The 23398-nt window shown below is 42.8% G+C and overlaps 1 protein-coding gene and 1 non-coding gene across 4 annotated transcripts in view; both read left to right on the forward strand.

The window, feature by feature from the left end:
• ZCCHC8 (zinc finger CCHC-type containing 8) overlaps positions 1 to 23398 on the forward strand; it is a 28414-nt gene continuing 5016 nt past the window's right edge. The window contains exons 1-13 of one of the 3 annotated variants that reach the window (XM_035016909.1): positions 1 to 275; positions 1979 to 2021; positions 5650 to 5724; positions 7325 to 7430; positions 8721 to 8798; positions 12158 to 12261; positions 12378 to 12443; positions 13031 to 13091; positions 13546 to 13688; positions 13948 to 14090; positions 17324 to 17445; positions 18913 to 18999; positions 19265 to 19382. In XM_035016909.1, the coding sequence (XP_034872800.1) occupies positions 77 to 275; positions 1979 to 2021; positions 5650 to 5724; positions 7325 to 7430; positions 8721 to 8798; positions 12158 to 12261; positions 12378 to 12443; positions 13031 to 13091; positions 13546 to 13688; positions 13948 to 14090; positions 17324 to 17445; positions 18913 to 18999; positions 19265 to 19382 (1345 nt within the window). In that variant the 5' untranslated portion in view covers positions 1 to 76. Of the gene's footprint in view, positions 276 to 1978; positions 2022 to 5649; positions 5725 to 7324; positions 7431 to 8720; positions 8799 to 12157; positions 12262 to 12377; positions 12444 to 13030; positions 13092 to 13545; positions 13689 to 13947; positions 14091 to 17323; positions 17446 to 18912; positions 19000 to 19264; positions 19383 to 23398 lie in introns of those variants that run through there. The other 2 variants (XM_035016911.1, XM_035016912.1) reach the window with 2 other exon arrangements.
• Positions 6160 to 6294, forward strand: LOC118018723. The gene has a single exon (XR_004681470.1). It is a non-coding gene; the product is annotated as a small nucleolar RNA SNORA9 (small nucleolar RNA).

Consider the following 23398-nt stretch of genomic DNA (forward strand, 5'->3'; position numbering starts at 1 on the left):
CGGTGCCGCCCTACAACCTTCGCCCCCGGCCCGGCAGCCCCCTCCGCCTCTTCTCGAATCTTACCCACAGTCCAAGATGGCGGCGGAGGTGGATTTTGGCGACCTAGAGCTGTTCGAGGCGTTTGACCACCCAGAGGAGTCGATTCCGAAGCCTGTCCACACCCGCTTCAAGGATGACGACGGCGACGAGGAGGACGAGAATGGGGTCGGCGACGCGGAACTGCGGGAGCGGCTGCGGCAGTGCGAGGAAACCATCGAGCAGCTCCGCGCCGAGAATATCCTTCCCGCTCGCTTGGGCCCGGTCACCGGCGTGCGGTGGGCGGCAGGTCTGGGAGGGCGCGGGCGGAAATTCCAGGAGGGCCACAGTTCCGGGCAGTCTCTCTCTCGCCCCGCAGGCGGGCGGAGAATCGAGGGTTCGGTTTGCGTAAGCTGCCTCGGTGCCCCGGCGCGAACCTGTCCCCTCCGGGGATCCGTGTCGTGGACTAGACTCGCTCCTCGCGCCTCACAAACCGGCGCTGGTTTGGGGGATTATTTCAGACTGCTCGCTCGTAGGTTGGTCACCACTTCCTCTCCTCCTCTGAAGTCCTTATCCGATTTCGTTTTTTTGCAGCCAAGCTTAGGTTGATGCGGTCATGTTATAATTGTCTATGAGGAGACAGCCCGATACTCAGACCTTAGGGTAGATCTGGGTTTTTTTTTTTTATAGCGGGGCAGAAGCTAGTGGTTTTGGGATGCGGGAGTTGGGAGTTTAAGGATTTGAAGCATGCGGAGAGAAATGGTTAATTGCCTGATGATCGAGATTGGGGATTCGTTTTAAAGTTCTTCGACGTTGAACACCTTCCTTCCGTGGGGAGGGTGCGTTGCAAAGCCTTAGGAAAAAACGCGCCAAGTAAGTTTCCGTTTGGCTTAGTTACATGATTACAGCCTTTCTAGCAAGACTTGTTAGTCTGGTTATTTACATTCTTAGAGGTGTTTGGTGTTTTGTTTTGTTTTTTTTTAACTGTATGCAGATGATTTCGGTTCAAATAGTTCCCCGTTTAAAATGAAACCCTGAAAGCAGTTGGCAAATCATCTTTAAAGGTTTTTGAAGTCTGACTTTTTTCATGATGCAGTTTTCCTTTACATTTTAATATGTAAAATTTCCAAATACAGAAAAGTTGAGAGGACTGTACGGTGAACATAGTTCTATCCTGGATTCTTCGTCTTTAACCGTTTGTTTTACTGTATCACTTATCATGCTGCTCTTTATTTTTCTTTTTTCTTTTTGTTTTATTATTTTTTTGAGAGAGAGAGATGCATGAGCGGGGGCATGGCAGAAGGAGAGGGAGAGAGCACCTCAAGCAGACTCCACGATCATCATCGGGGAGCCCCTTGGGGTTCCATCTCAGGACCCTGAAATCAGGAGTCAGATGCTTAATCGACTGAGCCACCCAGGCACCCCCATGCTGTTCTTTCTTAAATGAATTGCTGTTTAGGTTTTGATGGGGCACCTTTGTTTGAATAACACTTTTGGTTCAGTCCGTTAATCTTTGTTTTTTTAAAGATTTTACTTATTTATTTGAGAGAGAGAATGAAAGAGAGAGCACAAGAGCGGGGAGGGTCAGAGGGAGAAGCAGACTCCCTGCTGAGCAGGGAGCCGGATGTGGGACTCAATCCTAGGACTCCAGGATCATGACCTGAACCGAAGGCAGTCACTTAACCAACTGAGCCACCCAGGCGCCCTCCGTCTGTTAGTCTTTTGAACTACATGACCCTGTTTTAGAATATCTATGTTGGAAGAGATGAGAAAACTATTTTAGTTTTTAGGTTTAAATGCCTAGCCCTGCAACAAAACAGGGGCTCAGTTAAGTGTGTCATCCTCAAAATATTTGCGGGTCTTTTAACGTTTATAACACTCTGACGCCGAAACGAATAGTTGAATTTTATGATATTTATGATTTTCTTTAATGAGGGCTTATATTCCTTAACAAGTAATAACATCAAGAACTTAAAAGAAAATTGAACATTCTGACTCGACCAAGGTATGAGATATTGCAATTACAACATTGTCCTTTATTAATATTTAATATTTAGCTATAATTTCTTTGTAAGAAGAGTAGGACTTTTGTATCTTTTTTTTTTTGTATCGTTTTTAATTGTTCAGCGTTCTGTGAAGAAATCAGTAATGGTCCTTTATTTTTAATTTCTGGCTGTAAAATTTGAATTCTAACTACACTAAATTTTTAATTAATTTATTAGTTTATTTTAGGGGGTGTTAACTAGATTTATTGCAGTGATCATTTCACAACATATACAAATATTGGATCATTATGTTGTATACCTGAATAACTTTTAAACTGACTGAGTAAAAATATTTGTGAAACATGTCCAGAAAATTTTGACTTAATGTCCAGAACAGGCAAGTTGCCAACCTAGCTGTTCTTATTCCACAAACATTTCTGGGAAGTTAGAATTAAGATTACAGTATTACTCTAGGTGAAGATTTATTTATACAGTTAAAATATATTTCTAAATAGAAATGATGGGAAATTTCATTTTAGAAAAAGAAATTAGTGTGCTTTTGAAGAAAGTACAATGAGTAGATTTGCGTTCAGACATCTGACTTTAAGAGATAGACGAACAAATGCTCATATCTTAATACAAATTTATCTAACAGGTTACTAAATCTAAAATATTTGTCAAACTACAGACTTATTATGTGAAATGGTATTATCAAGCTTTCAGAATTTGGGGGGCCGTGATCCAGTGTCACATGCACTTTTTTGTCCCTGGTACCAGCTGAAGTAACTAAAGGTTTAAAAATTTCAGAATTTAGATGTATTTTGATTTGTTTTTTAGGATTTTATTTATTTATTTGATAGAGAGAGACACAGTGAGAGAGTGAACACAAGCAGGGGGAGCAGGAGAGGGAGAGCAGGTTTCCAGTGGAGCAGGGAGCCCGATGTGGGGCTCAATCCCAGGACCCTGGGATCAGGACCCAAGCCGAAGGCAGACGCTTAACAACTGAGCCACCCAGGCACCCAATTTAGATGTATTTTGGAAACCTCCCCATGCCCTACCTTCCTTCCTCTATGTGAGCACACTTTGTGGATCTAAACTTGTTTATGGTTAGATATTAAGTGTACTGACTATAACTGGGATTCCTCAAAAATCATAATTTTTTTAATATTTAAAGATACTTAGATAAGCACACTTTCTAATAGTTGATAATTTAAACATTTACAAAGGGGTTATAATCAATCAAGTTTAAATGATAGCGTCATAGGCTTTACCAGTACATGAGATAGGCATTAGTATCCTAAAAAAGGAATAAATTAAAATTTTCTTTTTAGAATTAGTGCTCTTTGTGTTGTCAGACTGATAAAGCATTCTATAGAAAATTTAGAGGGCGCCTGGGTGTCTCAGTCGTTAAGCGTCTGCCTTTGGCTCAGGTCATGGTCCCAGGGTCCTGGGATGAGTCCAGCATTGGGCTTCCTGCTTTCTCTCTCTCCCACTCCCCCCTGCTTGTGTTCCCTCTCTCGCTTTGTCTCTGTCAAATAAATAAATAAAACCTTTTTTTTTTTAAAGATTTTATTTATTTGTCAGAGAGATAGAGAGCACAATCAGGGGGAGTGGCAGGGAGAGGGAGAAGCAGGCTCCCCGCTGAGCCACGAGCCCAATGTGGGACTCGATCCCAGGACCCTGGGATCATGACCTGAGCCGAAGGCAGTCGCTTAACCGACTGAGCCACCCAGGCGCCCCATAAATAAAATCTTAAAGAAAAAAAATTTAGAAACAAAAAGAAATAAAATTATATAGATAAAATCTGTAACCCCGGCCTCTTGGTTTAATCCTTATTTTTGGAACTGTCATGATCAGAAGTTTCTTTCCTTTTTGTCCAATAAACATTTTTAACTATTATGAAAAATTGCAAATGTATGGAAAATGAATAGTACAATTAATATACATGTTTTCATCCCATATGCACATTTTACCCTAAATATTTCAGTATGTGACTTTTTAAAAACAAGATTTTGTCATGCATAATCACAACAGCACTGTCACAATGACTGGCATGATTCTCTTAACACTCCCAGCTCAGTCCATATTCAGATTTCCCCAACTGAATGTCTTTATAGCTGATGGCTCAAATTGGACTCTAGTTAAGGACCATACAGTTGTGTGTGGTTTTTAAAAACATCATGGTTTTTTTGTTGTTGTTTTTAAGATTTACTTATTTATTTGAGAGGGAGTGAGAGAGCACGTGCTTGTACGTGTGCTCACAGGAGCGCAGAGGGGAGGGGCAAAGAAAGTCCTAAGCAGATTCCACAGAGTGCCTCAGTGCTGAGCCCTTCCCCCAGCTCCATTCCCAGAACCCTGAGATCTAGACCTGAGCCAAAACCAAGAGTTGGTCGTTTAACCAACTGTGCCACCCAGGCGCCCCCCAAAAAGTCATGTTTGTTTGTGGGTTTTTTTAAAGATTTTATTTATTTATTAGAGAGAGAGAATGAGTGCACTTGAGAGCGAGCAGGCGGAGGGGGAGAGGGAGGGAGAGAATCTCAGGCAGACTCTGCTCTCAGCCTGGAGCTGGACCTTCCTATCCCATGACCCTGAAATAACGACCTGAGCCAAAATCAAACCTCAGATGCTTAACCAACTAAGCTACCCAGGTGCCCCAAAACATAATGTATTTTTAAAAAAGAGAAGTTTGTACAAATTCAAACAAACTTCTGAACCTCTCCATATTTTACTTTTGGTTCTTGATGCAAGCAATTCCAAATATAGACTGATTTATTTCACATATTGTGCAGGTAAAGGAATAGGAGGCAGGTGGGGAGAGGCGGAATCTAAGACTCAGCTGGTCCAGGTTACCACCAGGATATTGTTCCGGTTTGGGGGCCACATTTTACTTTTTTTTTTTCTTTTTTAGCAGTATTTGAAAATCAAATCCAGGAACAAAATACTTCTTTTTTTGGTTAAGATTTTATTTATTCATTTGCCAGCACGCACAAGCAAGGGGAGCAGCAGAGGGAGAGGGAGAAGCAGGCTCCCCACCAAGCAGGGAGTAGGGAGCCCAATGTGGGGCTCAATCCCAGGACCCTGGGATCATGACCTGAGCCGAAGGCAGATACTTAACCGACTGAGCCACCCAGGTTCCCCAACAGTATACTTTTTATATCTCTGCTTTAGTATCTGGGATTTGAAATACTGGAATGTGCACTGCCCTCTAAGAGGCTGTCCATTTAAAGTGTTTCATTTTCCTATATATTTCTAAGCTAAGTTTACTCTGATTCTTTTAGAAATATCTTCTTTTAACCTGCTGGTTTATCCAGACCCTCCCTTCCCCCAGTATGTAAAGAAACTAGCCATTAGTTAAGGAATTTTTTTGGTTGAAAACTGAAAGATTAACTATAGTTTTAAATTTTTTTGTGAAATATTTGTAAAAATATGTAAGGGATACCTCTATGTAAAACCATTAAAGTAGGTAAAAGTTTGTGAAAACTTAGATTTTTTTTTTTTTGAGAAAACAAGAGTTCTTGGTGGTTTTTAATCTTATTTGTAAAATAATCTATGCTCTTTGGTACTTAATAATTACAAAAGTTGTGTGTTTATACATTTATGAATTTTACTTTAAGATCTTCTAAGAATATGTTTTAACTTCTGTTTTAGTGGAATATTGGTGAACAATACTAAGTTAGATGGACCTTTATTACAGATTCTATTTATGAACAATGTTATTTCAAAGTAAGTAATTTCCCCTTTTCTACGTATAATGAGTTAATGTGTTTATGAAACAATGTCTTCTATAAGTATGCTGTTTTCATTTGTATTTATTCCATCTTTATTCTTTTACTTAAAATTTAGAGAATCATGATTAAGAGCAAGGACATTAGCGTTTCTAAAGCTGAATTTGAATCTGGGCCCCTACTTTCTGCATATGTGAATCTGGGCAGGTCACAACCCTGTCTGCGTATCCGTTTTCTCACTGGAAAACAGGATACTAACGATAACCACTTCTTAGGTAGCTAAATGAGCACCTGTAATAGCCTCTGCTACCACTGCAGCAGGAAGTAACGTTAGTCGGTTCTCCCCCCAAATCAGGTAACTGAGTTTACCCTGTTGGCTGTCTTCAAAGCTTACCCACGGGATTTTGTGTGTGTGAGTGTGAGAATGCGACCTTAGCAAGCCTTCCAGCATGCTTGGGGCTAGGGTGACTCAGTGCATTCCTGCAGTGCTTGCTAGAATGTCCTGAAATGCTTTGAGGCTTTGCCCTGTCCCCCCCTGGGAGCGTGGTCATAGACATTTCAGACAGTTGGCTGCCCCTCTCCTGGCTCGCTGAATCTGTTGTTACTGCAGGCGCTAGGCAAGGTGAAGAAGGTAATGGGAACCATATAGAGCGTGTTAACTGTGTGGCAGGCCCTTTACCGCCTTTCTCTCAGCCCAGCTGGAACCTGAGGCTCTGAGGGGTGGGGACGCCGGTGGTGAGTGTGGCGGTAGCAAGGGGCCGGGCACAGCTGGCCACCAGCACTCAGCACTGCTGTCACCATCGGATTTGACTCAGCGTCTGCTCTGGCTCATGGCACTCTAATTTCTGGCACTGTAAATCTGCCGTTTTGCCGGCAGAAATCTTGGAGTGTCAGAGCTAGAGAGACCTGAAAGATCAAGTCTGGTGAAGAGCAAGTTGGCTGCGCCACCGTAGCCTCATCTGGTCTCCTTCGGCACCTCCGGAGCTGAGTGTTAACGGTTATAACGTGTTGAACGCGGTTCTTGACCTGGAAAGCTGGAGAAAGTGGTCCTCCGTGGTTGTGCTACTTCATTTTGTGTTTTTTTTGCATTTTTGGTTTTATTTTGTTCCAGTTTAACATTTAAATAGGTGTTTCCTTCTATGTGCATAGGGAATCTCTGGGAGGAAGACAGGGAAGAATGCCTTGGTTGTCTCTGCGTTGCAGAGATAGGTGGCTAGGACGCAGCCAGGAAGGAAGCTTTTCATTACGGAACGCTTTTACTTCTTTTGGATTTTGAACCATGTTTTACATGAATTATGTATTCAAAATTTAAATCTGTACAATTTATAAATAAAATCCATCTAGTCTCAGCACAAATGTTTGCCACTGTTACATGCCAAACACTGAGTTAGATTTTCATAATCATTTTGTTAACTCGGCAACAATGTATATTTTTTTCCTAAGAAATAGGTTCCTGAATATTATAGTCAGTCAGTGATTTATTAAACCTTTGAAAAACAAGATAACAGAATTTACTCCTGACGTCTTCTAATAATGCATAAGATTTCGGTCTATTCAGTGTTTACTCTGGGTTCTGACTGTTGTGTCCTCTCATGCAGGCAATATCATCAAGAAATAGAGGAATTTGTATCAAATTTAGTAAAAAGATTTGAGGAACAGCAGAAAAATGATGTGGAAAAGACTTCCTTTAATCTTTTGCCCCAGGTATTTCAAATTTAAGAGACTTTAAGATTAATAGGTTATGCTTTTCACTGCCAACTATTAGGCCACAGGGAGCCTCTTGTATCAAAATGAAAATGATTAAGTGGAACCACTATGTCCTGCACCTTAAACTAATATAACATTGTATGTCAACTACAACTTTAAAAAAACAAAAAAACCCCAAGATTGTTAAGACTGTTCACCTCCATCCTTCAGTTGGGCGTCCTTCACTGGTCTGCCAGTGCTGTCCAGTGCTGTCCAGTGCTGCCCAGTGCTGCCTCAGGGGGTTCTTTTGCTTTGTGGCTCCTTCTCTTAGGGGAGTCATATTCAGACCTGGCTTCCCTCAAAATTAGTCTTCCCCTTCCCCCCCATTTCCTCACTTGGACACATGGTTTGGGGCAGAAAATTAACTTGAAGCCAGAAAAAAAAATCTGTATTTCTGGAGTTTATAAAAGATGAATTCTTTTTCTCTAAAACCAACAGGTTCGCATGCCATTCTTTTTTTCCCTTCTCCTTGTTGGGAAAAAAATCCATAGCATGCACAAAGAAATCTAAAAAATTACACTATGTGACTATTAGAGCATGAATTTATATTTTAAAAAATCAGAACTATGATTTTGGGGCTTTTTTTTAAATTCCAAATTAAGGTAAGTAGAGTCTTTCAAATAGGGTTGTTAGCTGTTTATCCTCAGGTTGGAGAACAGTGTGTTCTGATTAATTAAATTTTCATCACCTTTAGTTTTCATGTATCATATGCAGTTTTTAAAGATTCAAGAAACAAAATACATTTAACAATAAAAACCATACTGATTACCTAATTTTTGATTCAGGGAGCGCTTCAGAGTTTTATAGCGGCCTGAGGTCTGTGAGAGTTATATTATCCATATTAACCAGTAACGTAGAATCACATATTTTTTAATCTTTCTGGTTATCTGACTTGAAGATAAAGTCTGCTTTGCCAATTTAAGTATTGAGAGTTTAAATATTTAATTCATTAAATTTAATGCATGAATTAGTATTCAGTAACACAAAAGCATAGCATACACTAATGCTTCAGAAGGTGCTGTCTTTTGTATCTTCTATAAAATTTTAAAATTTTTCCACTTGGTGAAATTTATTTCGTAAACATTTCTAGCTTCCAAATTTAGCTATCATGACAACAATGAATTAAAAGCTTAATATACCTTAGTGGTATGTATTAGAAAATAAGGGGTGTATTTAAATTTCTAATATTTGAAATTCGAAGTTGGTAAAGATTGGTTACTTTTTGTAACGTGTTTTTCTTTGCATTAGCCATCTAGTGTTATGCTAGAAGAGGACCATAAAGTAGAAGAATCCTGTGCCATTAAAAACAACAAGGAAGCTTTTAGTGTAAGTGTGGACATTTTAGTTTTGAATTCTGTAGATAACATGTTTCCTATCCTTTGTCATTTGGGTATTGTTAAGGTGGTGTAGCCATATGGCCTCAAAGAATCCCCATCCTTTCATGAAATTTGTTATAAACAATAGTGGAGACTTCAGCCTCTAAATAGTATAGTTTGCTTTTTAGTAACTATTGTATACACAGTAGACATACCTCGGAGGACTTTATTTTTGTCCTGACAAACCTCTTTTGGTTGATGTTCAAGAACATGGATGATGATCTAGAACGCGTGCATGTTGCACTTACAGATGGCTGAGGCTGAGAGGGGACGGATAAGTAACTAATATAACAGATGGCAGATAGGAGATTAAAAATGTTGACAAGCTCAAATGGTGGGTGAAAAATAGAAGCAGCATAACAGGGATGAGCCTACATTTAGGCCTTTCCGTACCTATGCGGAATCTCACTGTGTCAGTGCAATGGAGTGGTGTGATTTTGCAACTTAAAAAAAGAGTTCTTTTTTTTTTTTTTTTAAGAGGCTGATGTAATCCTGGATTCTGTTCAAGGCTGACTAGTTTTCATGTTTAGGGAGTATTGTGCCCCATTGACAGACCGCAGTCTTGAAGAGGTGGGGCTGCTGGGGTAATGAAGAGCCCCCAACATTGCTGAAGAGATTGACAGGGGGTATCACATCTCTGCAAATGTAATAAAGGCTGTTATTTGCAAAAGGTGTTATTTTAAATCACTCTGTGTAGTGCCAAGTGGCAGAACCAGGACCAGTGACTGGATGGACTATAAAGAGGCACATTGCAAGTCAACTTTCAGTGCAAATTTCTATCAGAGATGTGAAAATGAAGTAGTAGGTCTCATTTAAAGAAAAAAAAAAAGGCAAATTCCATGTCACTGTAAAAAGGCAAAGCCTGAGATACTGTCGAGGTGCTTTAAAGAAAGAATTGGAACTACATAACTTTTCATGTCCCATCTAACTCTAGGGTTCTGGGATTGAGACTGGCACCTGCCTGGAAAGTGGGAATTTTATGTATTATTCATTTAGTCCTTTAATAAAGAGTAATAAATATTTGCCAAATGCTCCCTTGTGCCAGGGACCCTTTTGGATTCCAAGGACACAGCAATGAAAAAGAAGGGCAAAGTCTCTGCTGTCACTGAATTACATTCTAGTGGGGGACGCAGAGCTCTGAAGAAAGTAAATCAGCTCAAGGAGTTAGAGGGTAGCCATGGGGCATTCAGTTTGTATAGTGAGTAGATGGTGACAGCCTCTCTGAACCAGCCCTGGATAAATTGAGGGCGTGAGCTGTGGTGCAGTTGGAATGAAGAGTACTCCAGGCAGTAGACAGAGTGGAAAGCCCTGGGGCAGAAGCAGACACTTAAACTTGCTCACTGTGTATCAAGTACTGTTCTAAGCTCATTACACATACTGCCCATGAAGGTACTGTTGTTATTCTCATTTTACATCTGCGGAAACAGACATGGAAAGCTAAGTAACTTGCTGTTGGTCCCTTGGCTAGTCAGGGACAAAGCCAGGGTGTGAATCCAGGCCTTCTGACCCTGGAACATAAGATGTAGATCTCTATGTTGCCTTATAAGCCATAGTGAGGGCTTTGGGTTTTACTCTGAGTGAGGTGAGATGCCATTGGAGGCTTTTAAGTAGAAATGTGACATGATATGACTTGAATTTTTAAAAGAACTGGCTTTTCTGTGGAAGATAGTCTGTAGCTGGTTTACATGTGGAAGCTGGAAGCCAGCGGGAAAGTTCTTGTGTTGATATCAGGTGAGGGAATATGGCAAGTTAGTCTAGAGAGCCAGTGGTGGAGGTGAGAAGTGGTTCGAACCTGGAAATACCTTGAAAATAGAACTGATCAAATGTGTTGCTGAATTGGATGTGTAGAACACAAAAGCGAGAGAGTAGTCAGAATGACTCAGGTTTTGGGCCTTAGCAGCCGGAAGAGTGTCCTCACCTTTTCTGTGATGGGAATAACTGGTGGGAGGAGCGGGTTAGGAGGGGAATGGGAATCCAGTTCAGTTTTAAGTAGGTGAGTTTGAGATGCCTTTCACGGGTCCAGGAGAGCTGTCAGTTGGCACTTGAATATCCAAGATTGGAGTTTAGGAGGCAGAACTGGATATTTGGGTGTTGTCAGCATATTCATCCTTCATTCCATGGGTCCGGATAAATCACCGCGAGAGTGCAGGTAGACAGGAGGACTGGGACCAAGTCTCACAGAAGATGGAGAGATGAGAAGGTCTGGTCAGCAGGGTAGAGCACGGTGTCCTAGAAGCAAAAAGGAGCATTTCTCTGAGGAAGGAGGAATCAGCTGTGTCGGTTGCTGCTCATTGGTTGAGATGAAGACGGAGCTGTGCAGTGAATTCAGTTGTTGGGGGGTCATAGGGAGCGTAGCGCCGTGGAAGGAACGGAAGCCTTCCCGGAGATGTTCAGGAGGGAATGGAGGGGCCATCTAAGAAAAAAAAAAGTGGGGGACTATTCCAGATTAAAAGAGACTAAAATGATTTAACATGTAAATGCAACACATGAACCTTAAATCCTGGCTTAGAGGGGAAAAAAGGCATTTTGGGGACAGTTGGGAAAACAGTAGAGATTGGATATAGATGATATTAAGGATTTATTAATTTTCTTAGGTGTGACAGTGGTATTGTGGCTTGTAGGAGAATGTATATTCTTATCCTCAGGAGACCCATCCTGAAGTGTTCAGGGGTGAAGGTCATGAAAAGAGGCTGCAGCTGGTTATGTGTGGAAGCTGGAAACCGGTTAGGAAGTTACTACGTTAATCTCCGGCGAGAGAAAATAAGGGCTTACTTTCTTCCAGTGGTTCAGTGAAAAGTATATGTGCATGTGTGCACGTGCATGGAAGATAGCAACAGTTGTTGAATCCAGGCGGAGAGGAATTAGCTGGGTGTTCACTGTACCATTTTCTCAACTTCTGTGTATGATATTTCCCCCAGAATCGGAGGGAAAAGAAAAGGGGAAATGGGAGGGAGGGTGGAAATAGTAAATACGAATTTTCTGAATTGTCTTTGCCCCTAAGGGAAGCAGAGTTGGGGAATCAGAGGGAAACATACGAGTCAAAGCTTTTATTTTTAAAGTCTGAGGAGAATGCAGCTGATAGTAATGATCTCCTGAGAGGGGAGCTCCGATCTGGGAGACAGGGGCGTTTAAAGAAGCAGCTCTTGCTTACGCTTCAAAATCTGGCTCCTTTAACTAGGGAGCTGATTATGGCTTCTAAGAATTTCCTCCAAAATTAAATTGTTAAAAGAGTTAATCATAGTCTTACATAATTTAATGTCTTTTTTTTTCCTGCTTAAATAGCAATATTTTTTGACTTGTTTTCTGCAGGTTGTAGGAAGTGTCCTGTATTTTACTAATTTTTGCCTTGATAAATTGGGGCAACCGCTACTAAATGAAAACCCTCAGCTTACCGAAGGATGGGAAATACCCAAGTATCCTACATAGTGAATGAAGATCTTTTATGCATCTTGCCATTAAGTTCACCTTTAAAAAAATTTACCAAATTTTGCAGACTATGATAACTATTCCTTAATAAAATTCACTAAAGGTACCAGCAAGTCTTCAGCCACATTGTTTCTCTAGAAGGGCAAGAAATACAAGTAAAGGCAAAAAGGTTTGTGTGGGGAGTTGTTTTGTTTTCTTCTTCTTTTTAAGACTTTTTTAACCAAAACCATAAACTCTTTTAGCTTGAAAAATTAATATTCTTCATTGCTGGCTTACTATAAATAAATTACAGATTAAGCTAGAATTTTAATATATAGACATTTAATATGTTTAAATCAGTCATCTGTTCATTGGAATTCGTTGGTTCACGCCTAGTACGCTTGGGGGGGTGGAGAAGTGTCATTGTTGTTGTCAGTTTGATTGCTGCCTGAGGACCTGCCCCCTCCCAAGTTACCTAAAGGAAACAGAATCTGTTTGCCTCGGTTCTTCTCTTATATTAACCACTGACAAAACCCAGAGGTGACAGATCAGTCGGGAACATAAGGGTCCTTGGTTAAAAGAGTTGGTTAAAAGTACTGTTTGTTTAAATCGCTGAGTACAGGAGGTGAAAGTGTACTCATGACTGCAGATATTAATAATCTGTGATCTGCGTGCTTTCTTGTCTCTCTGATACACTTCGCTGTCATAAAGAATTGCATTGATTTGCTTTTATATCTTCATTTACATTATGCACATCTTTGTTTTTTGACCAAATAGGCCAAAGCCTCACTGTTTCAATTGTGGTTCTGAAGAACATCAAATGAAAGATTGCCCAATGGTAAATTTTTCTCATATAAAAAAAAAATCTTTGAACTAGAACTTTCTAATGTTTTCCACACATTTATGGCATTGTGTGAGATAAAGAAACTTGCTAGTTAACTTTCTTTTGGTCCTCGAATTTGAAACCTTTCAAATTTGTACTTAAATTTTAAGACCTTATATTTAAAAAAGAATTATTACAGTGCTTTGTGTCTGAGATGAATGAAACATGAGAGTTACTTTTTAGAGTTTATTCTAAAAACTTGATTTTATGTTAAGATAATATCGAGGTAATAAAGAGCTTCTTTGCTTATTTTTCTAATATATCCCCTTTCTTTTGTACTTGTTTGTTATATATTAAAATTGGAAAAATCTGTTTGCTTGGCTTAAAACAGAGTGCTTATATTTATTCAGTTCCTAAAATAATTTCTAAACTGCTTGTTTCCATTTTTCTCAAATGCGTTGTGATCTAGCCGCGGAATGCTGCTCGAATAAGTGAAAAGAGAAAAGAGTATATGGATGCCTGTGGCGAGGCAAGTAGCCAGAATTTTCAGCAGCGATACCATGCAGAAGAGGTGGAAGAAAGATTTGGAAGATTCAAGCCGGGAGTCATTAGGTACCTCTGTGATTTTTTCCATAGACTGTCATTTCTCTGTCACCAGTATATGGAGCGTTCTCTGTGTCTTGAGGGTAATCAGCAGTATATGGGTATGCTCCAGCCCCGCTCTGGAGAATACGCATCAGTTCGTTCAGAAATATTCACTGGAATCTCCCGTGTGCATTTGTGAAGCATTGTTTTAAAACATTGGGGACCGTTTGTGTTTTCATCCAAACAAGACTACTATATTTCTTTTTCCTCTTTTGTTTTTCCTTAGTGAGGAACTTCAGGATGCACTAGGTGTGACGGACAAGAGCCTTCCACCTTTTATATATCGAATGCGCCAGCTCGGATACCCCCCCGGGTGGCTCAAAGAGGCTGAACTGGAGAACTCAGGGCTTGCGCTCTATGATGGAAAAGGTATAGTTGTTAAGTTAGATAAGTCAGCTTACATGTTACCTTTTTTTTTTCTCCTTAATTAGAGAATTTGAGTAATATCTGATGGAAATGGTAACAGAAGGGCGCCTGGTTGGCTAGTTGATTAAGCGTCTGCCTTCAGCTCAAGTTGTGATCTTGGGATCCTGGGATCAGGCCCCTCATTGGGGAGTCTGCGTCTCCCTCTCACTCTCCCTCTGTGCACGCTCATTCTCTCTCTCTCTCTCAAATAAATAAATAAAATCTTAAAAAAAAGAAGTGGTAACAAATCTATTCATCAGTGCAGGAGACCTAGAAATATAGATTACATAAACCCTCTTGCAATCTAGAACCCCCCTCTTAGGTATCTACTCTAGAAAAATATTCACACATGTGCACAAGGAAAGTATGTATATGTATTTTTGTAGCATTGAATATGACTATGAAAAGTTAAAAACAACATTAAGACCCTAAAGAAAAATGGCTATAAATAAACGATGGTAGATCTGGGCTGTGGAATCCCTGTAGTCTTTATTTATTCTTATTTATTTATTTTTTTAAGCGAGAGAGGGAACACAAGCAGAGGGAGTGGGAGAGGGAGAAGCAGGCTTCCCACTGAGCAGGGAGCCTGACGTGGGGCTCGATCCCAGGATCCTGGGATCGTGACCTGAGCCAAAGGCAGATGCTTAATGACTGAGCCACCCAGGCACCCCTCCCTGCAGTCTTTAAAGAGTGGAATGAATCTGTGTGAGCTGACATGGCAAAATCTCTGTACAATACTCAGTTTCTGCCTAACTTACCAATGATGCCATTCATCTTACATGGGAGGGAGGGAGGAAGGAAGGAAGGATCCCATATAAATGAAACCATGCTCTATGTTTTTTCTGAGGACATTTATGTAAAATGTATTTTTACAAGATGTTAACTGAGAACCATTTAGATTTTAGGATTCAGACTCAGAGAAGCCTTTCCTGACCATCTTATTTACTTATCTGTTTGTTTATTTAAGATTTATGTATTTATTAGAGAGAGAGCATGCACGCAAGCGGGGCGAGTGGGGAACGGGCAGAGGGAAAATGTCCAGGCAGACTCCCACTGAGCAGGGAGCCTGACTCGAGGCTAGATCTCAGGAGCCATGAGATTAGGACCTGAGCCAAATCCAAGAGTCGGATACTTAACCCACTGAGCCACCCAGGCGCCCCTGACCACCTTATTTAAATATATCTCTCCCTAATTGGCCTGCCAGTCTTTATCACTGGGCCCTCTTTGTTTCCTTCATACCGTATCACAATTTGTATGTATTTACTTCTTGGTTCTATTTCTCTATTTTCCCAGCTAGATGGTAAGATTTGTAATTGCTAAAACCATACCTATTTTATTCACCAGTATATCCCCTAGCATGTAGCACAGTACCTGCAATGTGGTAGATGGTAAGAATACTTTTGAAAAGAACTTCTAAAAAGTCTTAACCAATCTGGCAAGCTCAGCAGTGGTTCCCCCTGAGAAAGAAAGAGGATTGGACTAGAGACTGTAGTTTCTCTCCAATGCTCTAAATCTTTTAAAAATGAAAATGTTTCTGTATATTACTTAGGGAATTAAAAATATATATATATTTTAAAGATTTTTTTATTGTTTTTGTGAGAGAGAGAACACGAGCGGGTTTAGCGGGAGAGGGAGAAGCAGACACCCCTCTAAGCAGGGAGCCAGATGCGGGACTCGATCCCAGGATCCGGGGATCATGACCTGAGCCAAAGGCACACGCTTTACCGACTGAACCACCCAGGCACCCAGTAATTAAAAATATTTTTAAGAACTCACCAAGCCAGGGTGCCTGGGTGGCTCAGTTGGTTGGGCGACTGCCTTCGGCTCAGGTCATGATCCTGGAGTCCCGAGATCGAGTCCCACATCGGGCTCCCTGCTCAGCAGGGGGTCTGCTTCTCCCTCTGACCCTCTTCCCTCTCGTGCTGTCTGTCTCTCATTCTCTCTCTCTCAAATAAATAAATAAAATCTTTAAAATAAAAGAACTCACCAAGCCAGGGACGCCTGGGTGGTTCAGCCGGCGAAGCATCTGCCTTCGGCTCAGGTCATGATCCCAGGGTCCTGGGATCGAGTCCTGCATCGGGCTCCTTGCTCAGGGGGGAGCCTGCTTCTTCCTCTGCCTGCTGCTCCCCCAGCTTGTGTTCTCTTTCTCTCTTTCTCTATGACAAATAAATAAGTAAATAAACCTAAAAAAAAAAAAAGTTCACCAGGCCACCCCTTCTCAGTTAGTGCCGGAGAGCTGTTTGGGACCGGCCTTTCAGTATCTCCCCACATCATGCCAGCGTTCAGGTATCACTCACACCACTTTCTGTAGGTGCTTGCATTTCTGTTGTCTTTTCTTTCCCTCTCTTTTTTAGTTTGTTTGAGTAGAGATTCTTTGGACAAAAGGTTGTGGATGATGGAGAGTCTCTTGAATCTCTTGATCTGTAGGTTCACTTCCTTGTTTTTAACAAAACTGTATTTTGTCCTTTCGAGTTTTCGAGATTTTGGTGCTGCATCCTCATGGTGTGTTGCTTTAGCAGGTTCCTCTGCCCCTCTGTTTATTGTGATGGAACCTGTCACTGATGACCATTGCTATCTGTACCTGTTAATGATGGGTTGCAAAATGGTTATATCCTCATTCTTTCATTACTTCTTAGCTTATTAGCTGGGATACTTATCTAAAGAGAAACTTGTAAACTGATTACCTTATGTATGTAGACATCATAGGACTGGCAAAATAAATGCATGATTTATTCAGTAGTTTTCAAAATAATAAAGTGGTTCCCGAATATCCTTCTGTCATCTGTAAAGTGGCTTTAATAGTACGTACCTCTTAAGGTTGTTAATGAAGATGAATGGAGTTGATACTTATAAACCGTTTAAAACAGTGTCTGGTACATAATAAGAATTACTTGTTTATTAAATAAAGGCATTGGAATAGAGTATCAGGCAAGTCATCAGATCAATGCAGACTAGACTTTTAAGCAACTCACAGACGAACCCAGGTTTCCAAGATTTTAGACAGTTATTTTAATTAAAGTATCCTGTCTACATTGTTTAAAAGTTCTAATCTAATGATTCAGAAAAATTATAATCGAAGCCATTCTCAGAATGATTCTGTTGCCGTGGATATAAGCACGTGACCAGCCCACTTTTGGTCTGGAGAGGGATTGACCTTGGTATCCAGCAGTACGAATGCTCTTGATGGTCTGCTGCAGATGGTGCTGATGGGGAAGCGGAAGCTGGGGAAGCCCAACAGAATAAAAGCGTCACCTACGATCTCTCGAAACTGGTAAACTATCCAGGTTTTAATATATCTACTCCCAGAGGAATTCCAGATGTAAGTATATTGTTTTTTTTACTCTTCTGGGGATGGGACATTATTATAACAATTGTTCAAAACATTAGCTTATGTAGCAGTTACTGTTATGTAAAGAAGTAAATATGTTACTTGTGTGTTTAACTTTGTAACTTCCTTTTATGTTGACTAGAATCTTTTTTTTTTTTTACTTTTTTTTTATGATTTTATTTATTTGAGAGAGAGAGTGAGTGAGAGCACAAGCAGGGTGGAGGGGCAGGGGGAGAGGGAGAAGCAGGCGCCCTGAGATCATGACCTGAGCCAAAGGCAGATGTTTAACGGACTGAGCCACCCAGGCGCCCCTATGTTTGTTAGAATCTTAAGTGAAATCTTGTGTTCATTTAAAAAAAAAAAAGTTTTTTCTGATTTTATGCCTTATGAAAAGGAGCTAAAAAGAATGGTTAGATTCTGTAAATCTAAAACTATTCTAAAATTAAAAGATTATGTTTTTAAAACATGGGATCATTCTGAGGTAGTATTGTCAGTTCTATGGAATTACTTTGAAAGTAAAGCCTTTTATAAATCTAAGTTACAGCGACTCATTTTTCTATGTTATAATTCCTTTCTCTCCATTTTTTCTTTTCAAAGTAAAATTTCTCATTCTATATGAGAATGGTTTTCTACATTTAATCTCTTCCAACTTTATTTTATGTTTCAAGACTCGACAATGGCCTGTTGTGGTAGCGGTGGTGGTGGTGATATTTCAATAAAAAATGCCTTCGTAGGTGTTCTTAGGAACTGGGCAGCAGAGAAGAAGGCAAAGGTTGAACTTAGAGTCTAGGAAATAGATGTGAAGACAAGTGTGTAATTAATTCAGGGCTAAACTGCATGGCACGAGCCGTGCGTGCCTCTAGAAATGGTCCCAGGACCGACCTACATCAGAGTCACTGGGGGCGCTCAGGAGAAAGGCACATTGTTGAGTCCCACCCTCAGATTGAACTGACTTGGCCCGGGAATCTGTAGGTTTGACAAGAGCCCAGAGTGATTTTTCTTGACAACCAATGTTGCACGTGCTCTTGAGAAGAGAGAGAAGTGATGTTGAACCATAAAGATGAGTGCTGGGTTTGGAAAGGGAAAGAACAGAAGGTGGAAGCTTAGCGTGAGCAAGTGTGTTATGAGCGAAGGCGCTGTGGGCAGTGCGGGGCCTGAGGGGAGGGAGGCCTGCCGGGAGTCCACGGCCACTGCCTAGAACTTCTGCTTGGAGTAGGTGGGACCCTTTTGGGGCAAGTGATTTTGTCAAGTAGGCTTTTAGTATTCAGTGGGGATCATTTTGCAGGCAGAGTTGGTTGGGGTTTTTTTCCCCTTCAGTGCACCATCATTTTCATTAATTCCCCCCAAAAGGAGAAGTCAAGGATGAAGCAGAAATGTCATTTGAGACCTCCACTTTACAAAATCTCAGAAGTATGATGTTTTCCAAATCCAGGCTTGTTCTTTCCTTCTCTTCATCAGGAGTGGAGGGTGTTTGGGTCCATACCGATGCAGGCCTGTCAGCAGAAGGACGTGTTTGCCAGTTACCTTACTTCTAACTTCCAAGTGGTAAATAGCTTTTTAGGGTGTGGTTGATAAGAATGTATTGCCTTTATTTGTGGGATTTTGTAACTCATTAGCATCTTAGTGCTCTTTTGTTTTGTATATAAAGCACTCTGTGTTTTCTGATGAGTCATAAGGAAAAGGGTAGCTACATTCACCATTTACCTACACTTAGCTCCAGACTGGTTTTCTGCGGGTATTGGAGGGAAGGCATGGAATCTAATTCTTTGTCTACCCCATTAACTCCTGCTTGGCTTGGCTTCTCCATTAGCCAAGTGTGAGGTCTGGCGGCAAGAGGTCTTCGTCCCAGTCCAGCCCTAGCAGCCCAAAGAAGCAGAAGAAGGAAAGCGGCTCAGCAACCTCGCCTGCAGACATGGAGCTTGACTCGGGTAGGTTTCGTCCTGAGGTCTTGATTTCACTGAGAAGGTAGGGTGAATGTGCGTGCTCCTGAGTTCCATGGGGGCCGGCGGGGGCGGGGGTGCCTTAGGAGCACTAAAAGGCTTTGATTTTGTCCTTGGAGATGAGAGCATCACCTCTAGTACTGATACAGGGTCAGGTAGGAGACCTCTTGGAGTGAGGGCCGGCTTACTACGTTCCTGAGTCAGGCGGTCCTACCCACCCAGCCCCAGTGGTCCTGGATCTGGATCTGGACTGGCCCTCGAATAGGGGCAGTGCTCTGGGACAGGGGGTGGAAAGTGGTCTGCTTTAGCAGCTCCATCCCAAGAGGAAAAAGGACAGAGCCAAATTTCCCCGGTTATTCTTCCCATTCTTCTTGCCCCAACTCGGTAAGTTGCCCCTCCTTCCAGGGAAGAGAGGCCAAGTCGCCCCTCCTTCCAGGGAAGAGAGGCCATGAGGAAATTTGTCCTTTTGGAAACCCACAGGGGAACAGAGGCCTTGCCCTCCGATAGTCCTCTGGCTTTTTATTCTCTTAATCCTCTGGGCTTAACTATGGAAGCTGTGGCCAACCAGGACTGTGACAGGCCTCAGCAGGTCAGTAGTGGATCAGGACAGGCACGCACCCACCTTGCTGTGTCCCTCACCCCCTGATACCAACCACGGGTCCTTTGGGCTTCCTCTTGGGACTGCTGGTGAGTAGCCTAGATTTTGCCCCCAGAAAGCTCTGGAATGAATCTGAACTTCAGGTGAATTTGATAAATCTTTAGCAAAGCTACTCTGAATCCAAGACTGAAAAGTCACTCCTTGCGCTACCTCCTATCCCAAAGTATGCCCAGCTGTTTTGGTCCTTTTTCCACATCAGAGGTTCTAAAATGAGATTAAATGGCAACGTGAAGATGAAGTGCATTTAGATACCCTGATGATAAGATGCTAACAATACAAATTGCCCCAATGTGATTGTGAATCCCTTTCTTATTTGTAAATTCCCGGGGAGAATTCAAAGGTCACAGATTAACTTCTCTTAAAATCCAAAGTAATTAAAGTCCAAAATCAAAGCCCCCCCGCCCATTTTCCCAAAATTTTTGCTCTGCTTAGTCTCAGCCACCGGAGTTCTTGCTGCCAGAATCACGTTCACAGCCCGGGCTTTTAGTAACGGCAGCCTGATTTCAATATCCAGTCTCACTGTTCACAAGGTCAGTGAGTTCACGACAGAATTAACGACAGTCTTTGCCACATGTGTGAACTTTTGAAAACAAGCAATTCTCCAAAAGAATTACTTATTATTACTTCATACTTGTTGACTGATCACTTAAGTTGTTCAGAACCTAGGTGGGAAGGCAGGTTGCTCTTAGCAACCCTCAAAGACCCTGACCGGACATCTGGTGGGTTGAGAGGAAACCCTGAAGGGACTGACTGGGGATGGAGGGATGCATGGAGACACATGGTGGTCAAGACATGGGCTTTAGGCTTGAGCTTTAGTGTGTGGTCAGCGTTCTGATCCTGGTATTTCGTAGAGGTTCATGCTGGCTCATCTTTGAAGCCTGCGGTCTGGGCAAGGGAGCTCTTGCCATGTGGTCCTTTGTCCTCAGGAGGTCAGTGCATCTTTTAGCGGCTTCAGTTACAAGTGTGGTTCTTCTAAAGAGGCAGAGGCTTATCAGCGAAACCAGCTGCTGTTGCCCATGGTTGGGACCAGAGGGCCTTTAGCAAGTAGCCCGTGACCTTGAACTACCCCTAGCAAGTGTGTGCAAGCAGGCAGAAGCGCCAGCAGCGGCCCCGCACCAGGCCCGCCCTGAGGAAGGGATTCAGTTCGAGCCGCCGAGGCGAGCGCGGCCTGGCGAGCTGAGGCGGGGCCGGCAAAGCAGAGGTGAGGCTCGCCGTGGGCACCACCCCAAGTAATAATGTACCAGGTTATCAGGGCCAGATGTTAGAGCTGCTTCTGCGGGAGCCACGGTGGCCTGCTCACTGAACCAGGCTGACTTACTAACACCCAGGTGTGTGGTCCTAAAGCAAGGCAGGCCTTCCCACCCCCAGTCCCGGCACAGCCCCCACCCAGCTGCTTCCTGCCCTGCACCGACCGAAGTCCGGAAGGAGGAGCAGAGCCTGTGACCTCTGGGGACGGCTCACTCCCAAGAAGAAACATTGAGTTGCTGTAATTATTTTCCTGTGGAAAACTTCTGTCACAAACGCATGGGTTTAGCGATTTGGTTTGGAATTGTGAACCAGAGCTGCCTTCGTGTCTTTTCCTGGTGTACAAGGATGTTCTCCCGTCAAGAATACATACCCCAGGGCGCCTGGGTGGCTCAGGTGGTTAAGCGACTGCCTTCGGCTCAGGTCATGATCCTGGAGTCCCGGGATCGAGTCCCGCATTGGGCTCCCTGCTCAGCGGGAAGCCTGCTTCTCCCTCTCCCGCTCCCCCCTCTTGTGCTCTCTCTCTCACTCTCTCTCTCAAATAAATAAAATCTTTAAAAAAGAAAAAGAAAAAGAATACATACCCCAGTAGTCTATGCTAATCAAGCTCCCGTTACACTTTGGAATGGTTTGTTCTTAAACGCGTAACAGGCATTGGTTGTTAAAGACATAACTTACTGGCGGGTGTTCTGTCCTCCTGGCCGCCTGTCCCCTCCTCCTACATGGTGTTCATTGTAGTGAAGAGCACCAGTGGTATCCTTGGGATTCCCAGACTGAGAGATGCCGTTCATCTGTACTTGCATCCACTTGGCGCCATTTCTAGCCGGGTGCCCAGATCCCAGCAACACCTCAGTAATGGCGTCTTCGTTCAGGCTTCTCTCCTGACGGCTCTCCCTGCCCTTCTCACTGGTGTTCATCCTTCCTTTCAGCCCTTAGCTGTTCTTTACTCACCTGAGTTGATTTCTTAAAATCTAAGGGACAGTATGTTACCTCACAGATCTTACTGCCCGAAAGAGAAAGTTCAGGCTGGTTTTGCATAGCTGTCAAGATCGTGTTAATTCTGTTGAATTTGCCAAATTTTTAAAAACCTGTGCTGTTTTCGAGCCTCTACTAGACCCTGAGGACAGGAAGATTCGTGAGACTCAATTGCTGCCCTTAGTTTCCAGTCTGTGTCGCCGAGGGGGTGCGGAGGTATCAACGTCATTTTACTATAGATGTGGCCCGTGGTGAGACACACAGAGCCACAGAGCCGGTTACAGGCTGTCTTGGTGTCACACAGGAAGAGCCGAGCCGCTGTGCTGGATGAGGTCATAGACCCGAGCAAGGACAACTTGGAACTGCATCTTTAGGGATAAACTCAAGGATTTACCATGGATGTGAACAGGGCTAGGGCATTTGAGTCCATGGGAAACGTCGGTGCAGAAGCGTGAGACACTCCGGCACACTGGGCCAACAGAAGAGTGACACCTGGGTCTAAGCCTGCCCGTGAGAAATGACATGGTGGAAGCAGGCAGATTCTTGGTCATAGAGGGTCTTGTAAGGCACAGAGGAGATCAGCCTTTGTCCTGGGGGTGATGGGAGCACTGAAGGGTTTCGAATGAGTTGGGAAGGTTCATGGGACCAGATTCGTGCTTTACAAAGGTAAGTAGTTTGGAGAATGGATATAAGGAAGCTGAGTCCAAAGGCACAGATGACCGGGGGCCGGGGGGCAGAGGGAGAGGAAGGACTCAGGTGATGAACTGGTTCAGTTTGGGGGACTTCGACCAGACACCACCGGTGGTACCATTAGAACAGCATGTGGGAGCAGAGCCCAGGTTTGAGGAAAAGATTGTTTGGGGCAGGTCGGATCTGTTCTGTCTAGGACATAGAGGTGTGAGGACCTGTGACCCATGAGCCGCACGAACCCACCGTTCAGGCGGGCAGTCTAGACTAGAGGTGCAGAACTGGGAAATAGGCCAGGGGGCATCCCACCCTGTCTCCTCAGCTTCGTCTCCTTCAGCAACAGCTCACCCAGCCTGCGTTTCCCGCCATTGTCCCCTCCGCTTTTCCATGGACCCCAGTCTGCCATGCCGGCCGACTACCTGGAAATTCCTCTCTGCCT

This window comes from Mirounga leonina, unplaced genomic scaffold (assembly GCF_011800145.1).
Source record: "Mirounga leonina isolate KUSES-001 unplaced genomic scaffold, KU_Mleo_1.0 Mir_171, whole genome shotgun sequence".
NCBI lineage: Eukaryota > Metazoa > Chordata > Mammalia > Carnivora > Phocidae > Mirounga > Mirounga leonina.